At 36.5% G+C, this 16485-nt stretch overlaps 1 protein-coding gene across 19 annotated transcripts in view; it reads left to right on the forward strand.

Moving 5' to 3' along the window:
* Positions 1–3601: 3601 nt before the first annotated feature.
* LOC117414003 (dedicator of cytokinesis protein 3-like) overlaps positions 3602–16485 on the forward strand; it is a 207410-nt gene continuing 194526 nt past the window's right edge. For all 19 annotated transcript variants that reach the window (XM_058999506.1, XM_058999507.1, XM_058999513.1 and 16 more), the window contains exon 1: positions 3602–4167. In XM_058999506.1, the coding sequence (XP_058855489.1) occupies positions 4131–4167 (37 nt within the window). In that variant the 5' untranslated portion in view covers positions 3602–4130. The remainder of the gene's footprint in view (positions 4168–16485) is intronic.

The raw sequence follows: 16485 nt of genomic DNA on the forward strand, positions 1-16485 counted from the left end.
CTTATGCATCCAAGGGACAGGATGCCATTTTCTAGGTCTTTCTGAGCGGTGTCAGAGGAAATGAAACCTCGAATTACGGTTAACTCTGGTTAACCATGTTTTTCTTTATCATGCTTTATTATAACCCCCCCCCCACCCCCCACACACACACACACACATTCCATTGTCTCTGTGCTCAACCTTAAAAGAGCTCCTTTCTCAATTCCCTTAAAATAAGCACCAGGGCACAGCAGCAGACATTAAAACATACAGATTAAAAGTCTAACCTTCAACTGATTTAAAGCCAAATAACATTTACAACATTCCCTCTATTGGTTTAGTTTTTATAGTCTTCTTGTGGTACCTCAATATTCCACCAAGTAACAGATAACAAAACACAATAAAATTCGATTTCTGGCTTGACTCATTTTCTAGTCTTCAATTCCCAAATGCCAACAATCTATTATGTATTATCTGTTTGTTGTCAGTGAGTATGTTTCATTATTATCTTTACAACATCATTATAAAATGTAGTCTCCTTTGAAAAGATCTGATAGGAAGTCTGTTTGATGTAAACCTGGCAGCAGGTTTATTTAACTGTTCAAATAAAATAAAACAGTTTTTTTTTTTATTCAGCAATCTGAGGGATCTTTTTTTATAATTATGTAAGTTATCAAAATATTACAACAACAATAATAATACTAATAATAATAAATCTGTATTTGTTAAATGCACGATAATCACATATATGAATGCTATTTTCCACATATAAAGCAATAGAATAAAATGAAAAAATATAAATGACAAAATATATTTGTTCAGGAGCTGCTCTTCAATTCTAGTTACCTTCCACGGATATATGGCATCATAAGCTAGATCATCTGGTGATGGCAATACAAGGCTGGTCTAGCCTGCCTTGCATATGTCTATGGAACTGAAGAGCAGCTCAACAAAGACTTGCAATAAAATAAGAAATAAACGCAATACAGCACAGGAGCAACTGCAACAGAAACACCCCAGAATGATAGCAAACATTATTGAAAGGAAAGGGCGGACACAAGGAATGTGTTGTATTGAATCTATCCTGTTAAAATACCTTGTATTAATAATAATTATAATGACAAGTAACCTTGCTCAGTCATATGAATATAAGATTAAAATACAACACAGGATGCTGGGTTAGGTGCAAGGTTCACTCAAGTCCTGCTCTGTGGTATAAGTATCAGTATAATTAATCAATTCCCGTAATGGTGCAAGACATACTGTACAAAGTGCTGATAAAAACTCAAGGACACATTACAGCCCTTTGATGAAATCCAAGCTCTCTGGTGCTCCTAACCTTGTTCTGTGGTCTCTTCCTGATCCCCCACCATTCCAGCTAACATCTAAAATTAGATACTTGTGCTCTGGCCTGGTCTCGTCTTCTTCAATCTAATTATTTCAATTAAATCACAGATCTTTTTCTCCAGTGTTGTATGTCTATAAGTTGTGATCTTAGAGAGCTTCTGCACTTGTATACTCATGCAGATAAATAAATTTTTAATTTTCTTAAAACAAGATAGTCAGGAAATGACAACGGTAACCTTAAGGTTTCTTTTTCCTGGAATGCTCATTGTTTGGGGTTCTACAGTGAATACAGAACCACGCTTAGATACTTTGCAATGGACGGTTCTATAAAATGGGATTTAAAAAGTACTATTTTATACGATAGAATACTAATTAGAAAATTATCAGGGATTTACTTTAACCTGATTGGTCAATATGAGATCCCTACTCTCTGGTAAAGGATTTCAGTAGAAGATTTTTTTTTTCTTTAGTAGTGAGTTATTACGGAGGTTATTGCAAATACCCACGACATTGTCTACCATACAGGTATTGAAGTCCATTCTCGATTTAAATAAAACAACAGCTATTTGCTGCGAGACATAAATTAGATAGATTGAAATCTTTAGGACAGCAGGGAAGCAAACTTTATTCTACATTGACATACAATGATACTGTATTTACATATTTTCCGACGGATTGATTTGGATTAAACATAGTTTGAACGACACCTTTACCAGAGATCAGGGGCTTCATATTGACCAATCACGTTAAAGGAAATATCTGCCATTCTTAAACGTTTAAACAAAACAAATCTTTTTAAAGATTGTATTCCTCTCTGTTTTCAGTACGATTCCAGCACCATGGTCAGCGCCTATCCTGTCCTTATTATACAGTAACTATTAAGCACCACTATCCCATAATGCATGTCATATTTCGTATAATTAACTATTTCGATATTTGTTTTACATATTTGATAAATATTCATGTTAACATGGTATAACACATATTGTACTAAACTGCTTGTGATTCCCCATAGCTCGGGGGCTATTCACAGCACGGGATTAGTGCAATAATACGGCATAGTTAATATATAGGTCACAACAAATCCGTGTGAAATGACTGGCCAGTTACATTGCTTATTGCCGACTTGAAAGGGCTGTGCTGAGTTGCATGCCATCTATTTCAATGACCTATTCTCTTACAATTAGCTGCCAACTGAAACACTTCTAACCCTAACCAAATGTCTGCCAACATTCTGAGTGACACATTCCTGCGATTTTGTAACATCCTGAATTGACCAGTAGGGGCTGAAATGAGACCACCGATAGAGCTGCTAGTAAGTGCTGGGAGTAGTTTCTTATTGCATTTTAATTTTTATTTTTTTATATAAAAAAAGGTGTAGCAGTATGGCGTCCCTGCGTTCTTGGAATAGTATGGAATGTGATAATTTAATTTTTGAAAGTGTGTAGCGTTTTGTTTTGTTTTTTGACAGCTATGCTTCATGTTTTTAGTTTCTGAGACTGCTCTGTGATTTGCACACATATGTTGGTGTGGGGCGTTGTCATTAAAAACAAACCTCTAATCACACACTATTCAGAACATCAACAGTGTGGAGTGCAGAGTGGAGTGCTTTGTTGGTACGCTGCCTTGGTTCATATCCTTCTTTGAAGTGCTCTCAGATACATCTTGCAATACTGTGAAAAGCTCACTTGTGCCCACAATAGAAACATGCCATGTTTAAAGTTCTGAATAGGGCAATCTGATCTCTGGATGACAGGAAGAAATTAATCACATTTAATGAGAAATGTGGGACCCATTACTAAGGAAATGTTGGATATATTCTGTTGCAGAAACAATGTATTTTATACTTTATAAAATATATTTATAGATATTAAATGACATACGTTGTTTATGGAATTACAGTATTAAAATTGTAGTTACTTGGTAACCATGTCTATTTAAATCAATTAACATTTTTAAGAGGTATAACCTTTAAAAAAACAGAAAATAAATAAAACAGAAATGTAGCCCAGTTAATGCTTTGAATGTCCAGTTAATGAAATAGATGTTTGTACTTGGAGCCATAGCTATTCTAATGAACTTATAGCATGGTTTTCACACATAGTAAAATATAAATGTTTGCTTTCTTTGGGTCACATAAACTTGACCTAGACCCGCACCCAAAGGGATACTGCATAGCGGTACAGTGCTGCCGACTGGTATAGTTTAGGGTTTCTCTCGGGGGCCCTATAAATGTTCGTTTTGACTAGCTGCGTCATGTGACGGCGGTGGAAAGATGGCGCAGCTGCGGGTTTCAAGATAATCATCAACCGCTACAGCTGCGACAGACACAGGGGCATTATTGTACAGCAGCAGAGAAAAAGGAGCACAGGCATATAAGAGCAAATTAACAAACGCAACAGGAGAAAGGCTGCAAATACATGCACCGGCTTTTACAGAACCGAGCTTAAAGGACAATGGAAGAGGAATGTGCTGCAAGAGGGTTAAATAAATACATAGATAAATAAATAAATAAACGCTGCAGCATTGACAGAAGATTCCCATACACAGCTGGGGAGAGATTACCGATAACAAACACATTGCACAACTATACCTTACTTAGCAAGACAGACATCGAGGACGTGCAGGGGGAACAGGGAGGAAAACACGGTGTTTTATTTATTTATTTTTTCATTTCATTTATATTTTATTTGTGCACAGTTGAACAAATGAACACGGAGCTGTGAGATTAGTGTAACTTCGAATATTTCTTTTCCATGAAAACGGGTAAATTACTCTGATTTCTTGGGAATTTTACCAGGATCATGTGGACACCCACAGAAGAAGAGAAGATTGGTGTTGGTAAGTTTTATTGCATGTTTATTGGTATTCACATCATGCTATAGTTGTTATTGTTATTCTTGTCATTCTTGCATACGTGTTTGGATTTAGCAATTGTAATTTTAAATATAATTCTACCGTGTCTAATATGTATACACACTTTTATTAAAATAACGTTTCTTAAATTGTTGCATCACTGAATTACAAAACGCATATAACATATGTCAGCTATTACTTTTTTTGTAAGGTGAAATGTTATTGAAGAAACCGGTTTTGCGAATAAGTATTTTTATTTTTATGATAGTGTTGCAAAAATGTATCTAGAATCGAGCCAGTTAATTATATGCAAATATTTAGCGTTCTCATCTTTGCAAAAACGAAATGTTTAAACAATGACGTGATGCGATGATAACAAGGCTCTGAGTGTCAAGTTCTTCCATTTCGAATAAACGTGACATCTACTAATGTGAAATACCAGCGTTTACAGTTTCCATACGATATGTATCTTTGAGTTGTGCACTGTAGAAGTAAATGCTCGTTACACGGAAAGATATGCGTCTATTCTTGAAATACAGTACAGTACAGCCAGAAGGATTTATGTTCATAATGTACCGACGAGTTTGATTCTGTGCAGTGTTGTTTGAGAACAGCTCGTTAGGGGGCGCTGGAAACGCATCTTGCTACAACAGGTGCGTTAAGAAAATACAATGTACCCATCTAACTCCTTGTAAACAGAACGCACCAAAGCCTGTACTGTGCTACTGTTTCCATTATCAATGCTTCATTGTATAATTATAAGCGTACACTGGTTACCATTTAAAAGGATGCCTTACGTGATACTTACTAGTGAGGGATGTATTGAGCCCGGGTGCCAGAAGATGAACAACAAGATACTCCATTAAATGACAATTTTGGTCAAATGCAGTGTAGCCAGTCCTTTTGTGTTATATATTTAAATAAAATTGGTATACGCTAGTTATCAAATTTTGATGAAAGAATGTCTATTGTATTTAAATTTTATTCTGATACAACTCTGAGTATAAATATTAAAATATGAATCTGTATTTGTGTAATTAGGCCAACAGTAGTATTTTTTTTACAATACTACAGAATGCAGTAGTATACATTTGTGTGCACTAGTGTAATTTAGTCTTTGCAATGCATGTGTAGTAAAAGCACATTGAAAAGTGTGAGTGCATTGTCATACAGTATAGTTTTTTGTTAGATTTTGAAAATTAAGAATACAATGTGAGCAGTACATATTCCCGGGTCTGTGAAGAATACTGCGAGAGGACCTGGGTGGAAAATGTAAGATTTCTCATTACCAATTATTCCATCTCTTTATTATTCTGCACATACCAGTTCAATCATTTAAAAAAAAAAACTTAGTTTTGTCAGAGGAAGCAAACCCCAGCATAATATTGCAATTAGGGTTTGCTTTGCATGTTAATCGGTGTGAAATGTTACTTTCAAAATAAAAATGAAATATTTTGTTTCATTTCTTGATAGCCCTTCCCTCTGGTGGCCAATTAATATATGACTATATGACTCGCAGCGGACATATTAAAGACATTTCACGCGTGTGCAGTGTGTTCTCTGATCAAGCCTTCAAATTACAGAAACAACTATAGAGTGATATAACATATAGTTGATGAGCTAAAAAAAAAAAGTCAGAAACAAAACTGTCCTGGATCTTTTGAAGATATGATTTAAAATATACCATATTTATATTTTTTAATATGGAAGCATCCACAGAAAATTATATATATATATAAGATTTAGATTTGCCTTTGCAGAGAGAATTTCAGAAGACCAATAGAGGCTTTGTTTCTGAGGTCTTTTGAAAATCCATTTTAAATGAATGAACTCAAAGCTAACAGACGAGTGTGGTGGTGCAGTTGTAGAATCACATTCAAAACGGATTAACTCAGATGTATAGTCTTGCAACAACTGGTGAGGGAGGCAATAATAATAATAATAATAATAATAATAATAATAATAATAATAATAATAATAATAATAATAATAATAATACATCTTAGTAAATGGATATACCAGTGGTCATCAGCAGAACACTTTCCCATATTTGTACTTGTTTTGTTACATCCTGCACTGAAAGTAAATAGAAATTTTCTGAAAAGCAGCGGTTTGTTCTGAGCATCAGAGGGCATTATGAAAAGCTTCTGCCTTGTACAAATGATGCAAATACCTCGGTACTGAAGAAACACATCCCCAGGACGTGACAGCAAGCTCCTTGCGATTCTCTTAGTAAAATATGCTTTAAGTGAATTAATAAATAAACACGATTAAGTCTTGGAAGAGTGAATTCTTTCTTTGATTAGGGCCTGTCAGTTTGCATTTGCATTTTGCTGTTATGATTTTTATTGGAGTTAAAGAGTGGCAGTATTTAGATTCACCACTGTTTAGATCATTAAAACAAACCCCTAACCTGGTTAGACAAAAGTCAAATATCGCCTCTGCAGGATCTAGAAATAAATAAGGCAGTCTCAGTTGCTTATTTCTGGCTGGTTTCATATGGGCATTCATTTGGGTCACTTCCTCCATCAAAGTGATTTGGAGAGACTTGTTTCTTTCCTGGCACACCTGGGTTTGATTTCGTTCTGCTATTGCTGGAAATGCTGCACTGATGAAATCCTTTTCAAATCAGGCCAGGTTGCAGATGGAAACTTTGCTTGAGTTGCCAGGTCTCAAATTTCTAGACTTTGATCTTGTGCAGAATTGCTTTGGCCAAGGTGTTTTTGTTTTTGATGTACTATGGTGGATGATTGTGTGTATTAAAAAACCTATTGGAAACATTTTACTGTCTGCTAATAAAGCTGATGCAAGTCTGTGTATTTTCTGCCCTCTTAATGTTTCAGCCAACAGACCCATTGTGAATTGATTCTGAGTACAGCCATTAATAGCAGGTCCTTATTAATTCAGCTGTGCCTTGCATGACTGGATTCGGATGCAAGATGGAAACTAATTTTAATAGTTTAAAATCGAAGCTGCCGATCAATTAAATAGTGTTTAATTATGAATCCATCACTGTGAGCTTCATGTTTCTCAAATGGATACTGTATGTCTTGTAACTGGCTACTGCAGAATTTCAATACTGAGTTGATGTTCTCTAGAATAAACATACTTTTACTTCAGCGTAAACGGATCCATGACCCGATGAAACCCCCAAACAAACAGATGGCTGACTCTTTGTTTGTGTGGAGTGATGTTTAAGGTATAAGACTTTCTGCAGAAGGCTGCCCCAGTTAGTGCCAGTTATGTTGGTGCTGTGGACTGCCGTCCATTTGAAACACATCTTTAACAGAACTCATTCAGTCCTCAAACAGCTGTCAGGCAGAAGTGGTATTTGGTCACTGCAATCCAGACTATTCGACTCCTGGGTGCCAAAAGTATAAATCCAGTACACTCGGACTAAGCACTTTACCCAGAGCCCTCCCTTTATAAAATAATAACAAAGCTTATCCCTAGTGCCACCGCAGGCAAATGTATTAATCCTAGTTGCTGCCTGTGCAATTTTCATTAATATATTACCAACTAACAGTTGCCAAGCATATGTGTATATATACAGTGCTCACCTGTTATAACGCGCCTTGTTATAGTGCGGAATCGGTTATAACACGGTAATGTCGCGGCTCCCATTTGCTCCATAATGCCATTACAGTAGCCCTTTTATACTCATTATAAGGCGGAACACAAATAGCACGGTCTTGTAACTATGGCTCCCCACTAGAATACCATTAAACCAGAGAGAATATCCTACTGAATGTAATTTATTTAACTTTAAAAGGAAAAGCTTTTCTAATTTGAAAACCATATTTATCAACTCCTAGAGAAAAATCCAAAAGGAAGAGCCGGCAGTTTGAGAGTGCTTGAAGTACAAAAGCAACCAAGTAAGTAAAGCAAGTAGTAAATCTCAGCTTTCCTTTATGAAAGATGCACACATTATGGTAAACATGTTTTCATTTTTAATTCTATTTTTTTTTCCATAGCTATGACGGACCAACAAATTGGTGAATGATTTTGTTCATTACAAGTCAAAGAAGTCAATATCGACAGTACAGTCACAGGGAAAGCAGTAACCAAGCTTGTAGGAGTGTTGGAGTGGGTGTTTCAGTTATTGAAAAATAGCAGTAAAGCCCTTTTACTATAATGTGTGTGACCTTGAATTATATTGCTTTGTTGTTTTCTAGTTTTCTAAGATCAACAGGTATTTGCATTCTATTAAAAAAAATAATAATTAAAAGCAGTTAATTAAAGAGTAAAGTAAGGCTGTTAATAGTTGAGATTTGAAACATTTTTAAAGTTATCCAAACATTAAATTTCTTTTAGAATTTTGTCTACATTTTTAAATGTTATTAGAAAAATGTGAAATACAGATGTTGGTCTTGGTGTGCATACAGTAATAGTAAGGGTTATTAATTTAATATTCAGTATTTCAGTAAACCTTTGAGAAGTCTGAATCTCAGGCCAAACTCCAAGTACTGCACATAATATTTGCAGAGAAGTGAAAGCCAAGGATAAGAGTTAATCACCGGAACTTATGAATGATCCCCTGCTATGTAAATGTACAGCTTGAAATTTGAGGCTGGGATCCAAGTAGTGTTAGCAAAAAGATTTAAAAGGGGTACTGTGTTCTTTCTCTTTCCTGGCAGATCAATATTTTGTTGTATTCACACATCTTGATGCTTCCTGTGATAATACTGTCCAGGATGTTGTGTCGTTATTTACGGACTGCCTTCACCTAATGGAGTTCTAAAATGGAATCTTGGGACAGGGGACATTGGGTTGACATGATATTCAGAGACTTAATCATGCATTACAGGTTGTGATATAAACTGATGCACGCTCTAAAGTGGATAACTAGAAAAATATGTACTTGCTACCTTTTTATGTAGAGATTTTTTGACTCTTGTATAGAATACATTACATTGTGTGAAACTGTGGTTCAAACTGGCCCTGCAAGTTGAAATCTAATGGGTTGAAAGTTGGTCATTTCTGCAATGTTACAAAAGCAATAATAACGCAAAATAAATCTCTGATTTTCAATGACATAATTGCAGTAATACCCGTCATATATAGCTGAATTGACTATAAAACCATATGAAATAAATGAGTTTTGGCTTTTGCATGTATTTCATCTACCCTTTCTGTCCTAATATTACTTTGCATGATAACCACATTATCTTGTAGTCTCTAACATTTTTGACTGATGGGGCAAATTGCACTGCTGTAGTTGAGGATTTAAAAGAGGAAACTCTTTATTGTTTGGTTCTAGCTGATAGGTTACATCATCATCACGGGCTTAGCCTGTGTTGAGACATTAAGTCTGTCATTTTAATAGATGATAATACATTATCGTATAAGTAATATGTACACGTATGCTGTGCGCCGTGGTGAAAAAGGAATAATTCTACTTCCACAAATTGACTAATCTTAAAGGGCAGAGCTGAGAATAAACCCACTGCTGGGGTATGTTCCATGTCATCTTTGAGAGCCGGATGAGTGTAGACATCTACATTTTCATAATATTTAATATCGTACCTGTTTGATATCCTATTATGTGTCCTTTGTCATTCTCAGTGATTGTTTCCTCTTAGATCATTATTTACCAGAATCTTTTAAAATTGCTTATGAAATTTCTAAAGTGAAGTGATTTTGATATGTCCGCTAGGGGTGTGCAGCTGTTATTTCTGTCCCCTCGGAAACTGTGATTTTGTATCCATTTACCAACTAACAGTTGCCAAGCATCACGTGCGCATGTTATCGACTACAGGAGGTGATTTTCTAATATTGCAGTGTCCAGTTTTTCTGTACAGTCAGCTACCGCCTCTGGATAACTGGGTGTAAACAATCCCACCCAACCCCCACAACACACACTCGGTCACACTCGGTCACACACACACACACACACACACACACACACACACACACACACACACACACACACACACAGGAACATTAAACAACACCAGTCTTGCAGTAAACAGAGCTGCTTTTCATTGGGGTGAGTGTTTGCATTCCAGTCTTCAAGTGGGAGGTAACTCATGGATGTTCTCCAAATCATTCAGAACTTTCTGGCACATTGCTAAACCAGCTATTCACACAGCCACTTATGAATGGGGCTTTGTGATGCACTGGGGTGGGTTTGATTCAATGGCAGTCTCTGGTTCTTTTCGGACACCCAGTTTTGCTGAGTTACACAGTTTACAACATGCTTAGTGTTGTGAAGTTACATTCATTATATACAGTTCAAATCATAAAACATGGGTTATTACAATATTGTGCCCAAAGAGCCAGTATGCATATTTTCTGTGTGGAGTGGCAGGCTGTAATCAAGTAAATTAAAACCCAACAAAATGAATGAATTCCTTCTCGGTATATCCAACAGTCAAAGCATGATTATTTTCCTTAAACCAATATCCCTTCAATTGTATTGGGATCAAACATGTTATAACAAGGTAAGTTTACTCTGTAAAGGGGGTAGTGGAACCAAGTCATTTGTAATATGTTTATAGCAGTTCAGTCAGTCATTATGAATTTGAATACTTTTTTTGAATTTACAATTATGTTTTTTTTTTAATTGACAATTTTTCTTTTTTTTTATTCATTAGATTTATTTTTATTTTGCATGCATTTCAGTTTGATTTTCTGACACCTTTTCTAGACTTTCAGTCCGCTATTCAGTGCTTTAATTGTAAGGTTTCCTTCCTATGGATAAAGGTTGCTGCAGTTGTTATTAGATTCAATTTGAAATTATAAACCTGGCAGGCAGAATTGGTTCTGGCAATGCACTTTGGAAATGGGCACTTTAATACAACTCTGGGCACAGCTAATCCAGGGCTGGATTACAGATGAGTCTTGTATGAGGGGCTCTTATGAGAATGTTACTGTAACAGATCCGGGTTCCTGGCCCTGTCGAGTCATGTGGATGTTTACAGATTCTGATCTTCAAGAGGATCCCTTGCAGGAATGGGAATGCTTTAACACAGGAGTTAAGCCTTTGGTTTTTAGTTTAATACTCCTTGCAAATGTTAAACAATCAAATGTTCAATTTTATGCCATAAAATCCCTGGATGTCATCTTACTACATTTGTCCACAGTTAAATGCACTGCTCTTATCAGCACACTTTGTTAATCTGTTTGCCACCACATCAGAGACACACAACTGCTGGAACAGCATCTTGTTATGATTCCCACTGATGGGAGCATTGGTGTAAGAGGTACCTCCAGAAAACACATGCTGATATACCATATCCAAAGTTAGTGGGCTTTGTACCACACAAACAATATCTGCAGTAATAACAGGCACGTTTTACAGTATATTTCATAGTACTGTATTTCCTTTGTGATGCAATTTATCTTTTGTAGTTGTAGGAATCTCATACCACGGTTTAGCATCGCACTCCAAAGATTTATATACTTTTTGCATATCCGGGTGAATAACGTTTTGGCTGCTGTTGATAAATGGATTAATTAGTAGTCAAATTGAACTCAAGCTTTGTTGGATATTGAATTGAGTGTTCTGCAGATAACTGCTCCAGGAGCAGTCACATATTTTGTGGTTTTGATATTCTGTAATAAATTCTAATGAAACAGTATTAGGCTGTCAGCGTTGGTTAGTTGGGAATGCTCCTTTGAGGAGCGCAGAAGCTCATGAACACAAACACACATCATTGCTCCTGCTGTAAGTCTCAAAGGATAGAATTCCTGAAACAGTTTTTAAAGAAACCAACAACAGTGTGAAACAGTTTCATGTATTTTTTATTTTTTAAAAAATGCATACATTTTAAAGCTTTGTGAATAAGGCTAATAATGTTCAAGTTTGCTACACAACAGCGTTCTGTGATTCTTGGCAATGTTATTGTACTGTAGACCCATTAGTTTTAACCTCCCACCATATTTAATATGATTTAACAGTTTATATGCACTTGCCCAGTACAAGCACTACTCGTTCTCTAAATGATGTATCCATTTTACTTCAGATCTACAAACCATTGTTTCTGAGGTGCCATTCCCTTTAAACTATGCCCTATGAGATGCTCTTGTTCACAGAAACATCTAGTTCATCGAAGGCAATGGGCAAGTCCCGCAGCAGCTGAAAACCACATAATGGTGGGCAGTGCTCAGGTTTGTACTTCATGCATTAGCGGGGCTGAACTTTTGCAACAAGTACATAGCCCTGAATTTATCTGAAATCTAATTCGAGACAATAATGATGAAAAGGGAGGTTTTTTAAAAAGAAAGAATGAAAGCATAACATTTGCATTGGGAGCTATTTGCTCTTTAATGTTGGCAGCACAGTGCACCAGGAGTACCTCATTGCCCCGTGCTGGTGGGTGTTGCTAGAAGCTGGATTAAGTCAAGAGTTCTGAGTACTACGTACTACCCACCGAGTCACTCACTACTGTATGCCCCCCACAAGCAGTGGCAAAGAGAAACCAGTGGACTGCAGAATGCCTGAAGTAAGAACATATTAATTAATACAGTAGAATGTTTAAGCTTGGTTTTTCCTGTACCCTCTGTCGAAGCCAGAATCATTTGTGCAATTGTTTGTTGGCACAGGTCTCCTGAATTGTAATTATGTATGGGTGATTGCCTGTGGTCAGACCAGCGTGTTTTATTTTAATAAGGCGCCACATGATACAGTAAGTGAGAAATGGAGACTGAAGACAAACCCTCAGAGTCAATAAAGCAAAGCATGGAGGTGACAAACCTCTCTACACCCATTTGTGCTGTCCATGGTGCTAGAGTGTGAAATTCACTCTGTTCTTACCTTGGAGTAAGTGACTTGAAACCAGGCTGAGAGTTCTAGTGGTTATTGGAGACGGTGGCCACCGGGAACAGTGATGTCAGTTTCCAAGAGATCAACACAGTGTGGTGAAGTGGTTCACATCTATATCTGTTATTTCAAAGCCTGTTTTTAAATAAGCTTTGCTCTGCATTATAATTACCTCCCTTCTGCTTTCCTCTATTAATTATTATTTTGAACATTCAGTCATTCATTATTCCTTCTTCCTCCATAGGAGCAAAATATCGCAACTGAAGCGGCAGGTAATTTGAATTTAGGTTTTGTTGTTTTGTGTTATTTAGAGATACAACATACAGACAAGTAACTACAGCTTTATTACTTGCAAGTAAATTGGCTTCAAAATGGTCACTTATTTAAAGCTGTTGGGTGAAAATACTCCCAAGACCCTTCCCAGAACACAGCTGACAGCTGCAGTGATTATTACAATGCCAAATAACATCTCTTCATTTCTCAAGGTACACTAGCTTGAACAAAACTGTAAACATAACACTTGACATAAACAATTAAAATTCCTCGGAAGTCCTTTTTTAGTTTTCTTCATCAACAGGGATAATGTTCTGTTTTCATATTGTAGCCGTGGCTGTGCACAGTAAAAATAACTCATTAAAAGCATACAGCCTCAAGCACCATGTCTGTTCAGTAATGTGTGACACTGCAGAACGGATCTGCTCTTTTGTCATTGCCTCCTGAACAGCAGTACCAATCCATTAGCATTGGCAACGACAATGTCAGACAGACAGATTATTACATATATGTGGTGATCATTCAAGACTTGCATCACCTGTGTGCAAGCAAAACAGAATGATTAGTCTATGACAAGGAGCTTAGGTGCTTGCCTTCCTGCCTATGTGTGTACATGGACATTTTATTGGTTTGCATTATCTGATCAGTCTGAGCAAGTTGCATGTTAAAGCAAAATAACCCCAACCTCCTGAAGAAAATAACATACTGTTATATGAGTTCTGTTCTGTTTGTCATTGTTTTCTATACATACATGGGCAGCAGTGTGGCGTAGTGGTTAGGGCTCTGGACTCTTGACCAGAGGGTCGTGGGTTCTTGTAACAATTGTAAGTCGCCCTGGATAAGGGCGTCTGCTAAGAAATAAATAATAATAATAATACTCCAGCTAAGATGCTGCTTCTGAAAATATTCTTGACCACTAAGGGGGTGCAGCTGTAACTGCTCTCCCCTCTGTACTGTAACAGTGATTTGTTCTAGAGATTTCCTGTGGCAGTGGTTGCACAGCTGAATGTAGATGATGCAGAGTATACTAACTGTAAGTACCCTGTATTTGAGCTGCTGGCAAATCATTATTTGCTTGTGGATTTGATTATTTACCACAATGACTGGAAGACCACTTTTAATGCATCGAAAAGCAACTGAATGGATATTATTTATTATGGACTGACTCAATTATTCATGCTAGCCCACTTCTGTATGTGTGTGACAGAATTTTAATATAATTTATTATAAATAGTTTATATCTGTAGAAACATGGTTGCTTTTGACATGCTCTCCCTAACATTGAAATCCAGGTCAGTACCGAAGTGCTGTAGCACTGTACCCAAGTACTGTACAATACAACAGGTCAGTGTCAATCAATGCTCTATCAGTTCCATTTTTTATTGTTTTCTTCAAATGGGGCTTTCCATGCATCCTGTCGACACAAGATTTCTTAAGACCGGGTGTTTTGTTTGATCTGTGTGGAATAAGGTTGATGCCTGAAGGGTTAGCTTTGTACAAACAGCTTTCTGAAGTTACAACGTGCAATTTATTTTACATTTTTTCTTGCCACCATCCATCTTAATATTTCTGCGGGAATAATACTATTCATAAATCAATACTACAGTGGCTTCTATAGTATATAATCAGACTATTGTGCCTTACAGATAGATAGTCCATTTGCATTTCATTGCTGTCTGACAGCCACTTCACATTGGTATCTGTTTCTGAAGCTAAGCAAGGATGGGCCTGGTTAGTAAGGGTTTTTCTTTTTAATACAGGTAAGGTTGCCGTAGATGGTTAAATGTCACATGATTGAATGGGGTCAAGATGGGGGTCATCATGAATATACATAGTCTACCATTTTCATAATCAAACAGACTGATCAGTACAATTAGTGATAGAGCCACAAAATATATTGATAATGCGATAATGGATTGTTTCAACACTACCCAGAGCTAGCACAATAGATACAATACCTAGCTGCCTGAGTGAATTTCATTGTATCACACTCTGCTGCTACTGTACTCAACATGCAGGTTCACATTGCTATCACTGAAGATGAATGCATAGTTAGAGTGACAGTGAGAATAGTCAATACTTTCCTATCCTGGGTGTTTGTAATTGGCCCCTATATACTATTTGGTTTCCATCCCTCAGGTCCTTAATCTTGTACAAGCAGTACAATATGACCCATTAAATATTCTATTGGAACCATTAGCCATTTAATAGAATTTCATTGCACATATAGTTGAGTTATACATGGATCCCTAAAAGGATAGTGACTTGGTTTGTTTGAAGGGTCATCAAGTTGAATTATATCGATTTTGAAGGCCTCTTACCCCATATATTATGATTGCTTCAATAATTTATATGGTGAAGTACTAGAAGTGTCAGATGTAATTTATGTATGCTATTATACAAGAAAAGATTTAGTCAATTTAAATAAATAAAACCCATTCCACTTTATAGAAGAGTATTTCTCAAGAAAGTAATTTGGTTTATTTGTTTTGCCTCCTGTGTTAACTAGTGCAATATTGTACAATGTAGTCAGCGATTGAAGTTAAAAAAAATAAGAATATTCTGCCATGAAAAATCTATATTCATTTTAGAATGGTTATTCTAATGTAATTTTTTCAAGCCTATTTAGTTTTCTCTGTTAAGAGTGGAAATATAATTAATATAATAATTATGACAAGCAGAACGTATATACACATAAGCAAATTGGTTTCTAATTTCTACATAAATATATATTAAATATAATACACAAAAAGCAGTTTTAATTGCTGAAGTGCATAATGACCTGAGGAGGGTCCTTCAACTTGTTTGCATGATAAACTGGAAGTAGCATAGTAAAGGACGGGATATGTGTGTATGCACTGCTGGATAATGAGGTGGAAATAGGTCTAAATTCACTTGGCAAAATGCATCTAAATTATCCCAAATGGTGCAGCTTGAACCATTCCTTTTTTATCCCTAAGGCCCCCCTAGCTGGAGAGTTTCAGTGCGTAGTGGATGTAGGTTCAGACTGAATAGCGAGACTTTCCTGAGATGCTTAGAATAAGTGTGGTGGTTGTTATGGTGATTTTTCTCTGAAAGATACAGCTGGGTGTATACATGAAAGAGGAATTCTGGAGCGCCCAGTGACGAAGCAAGGAGAATGATTCTGACATCTATACAACCCACTGCATCTTCTCTTGTCTCCATAACAACCTCTGAATATACTGAAAAATGCAAGTGATTTTACACAGTTTGTTTCTGCTGTTATTGGAACCAAGTTCTCTCTC

The sequence above is a fragment of the Acipenser ruthenus genome, chromosome 25 (genome assembly GCF_902713425.1).
Source record: "Acipenser ruthenus chromosome 25, fAciRut3.2 maternal haplotype, whole genome shotgun sequence".
Classification (NCBI taxonomy): Eukaryota; Metazoa; Chordata; class Actinopteri; order Acipenseriformes; family Acipenseridae; genus Acipenser; species Acipenser ruthenus.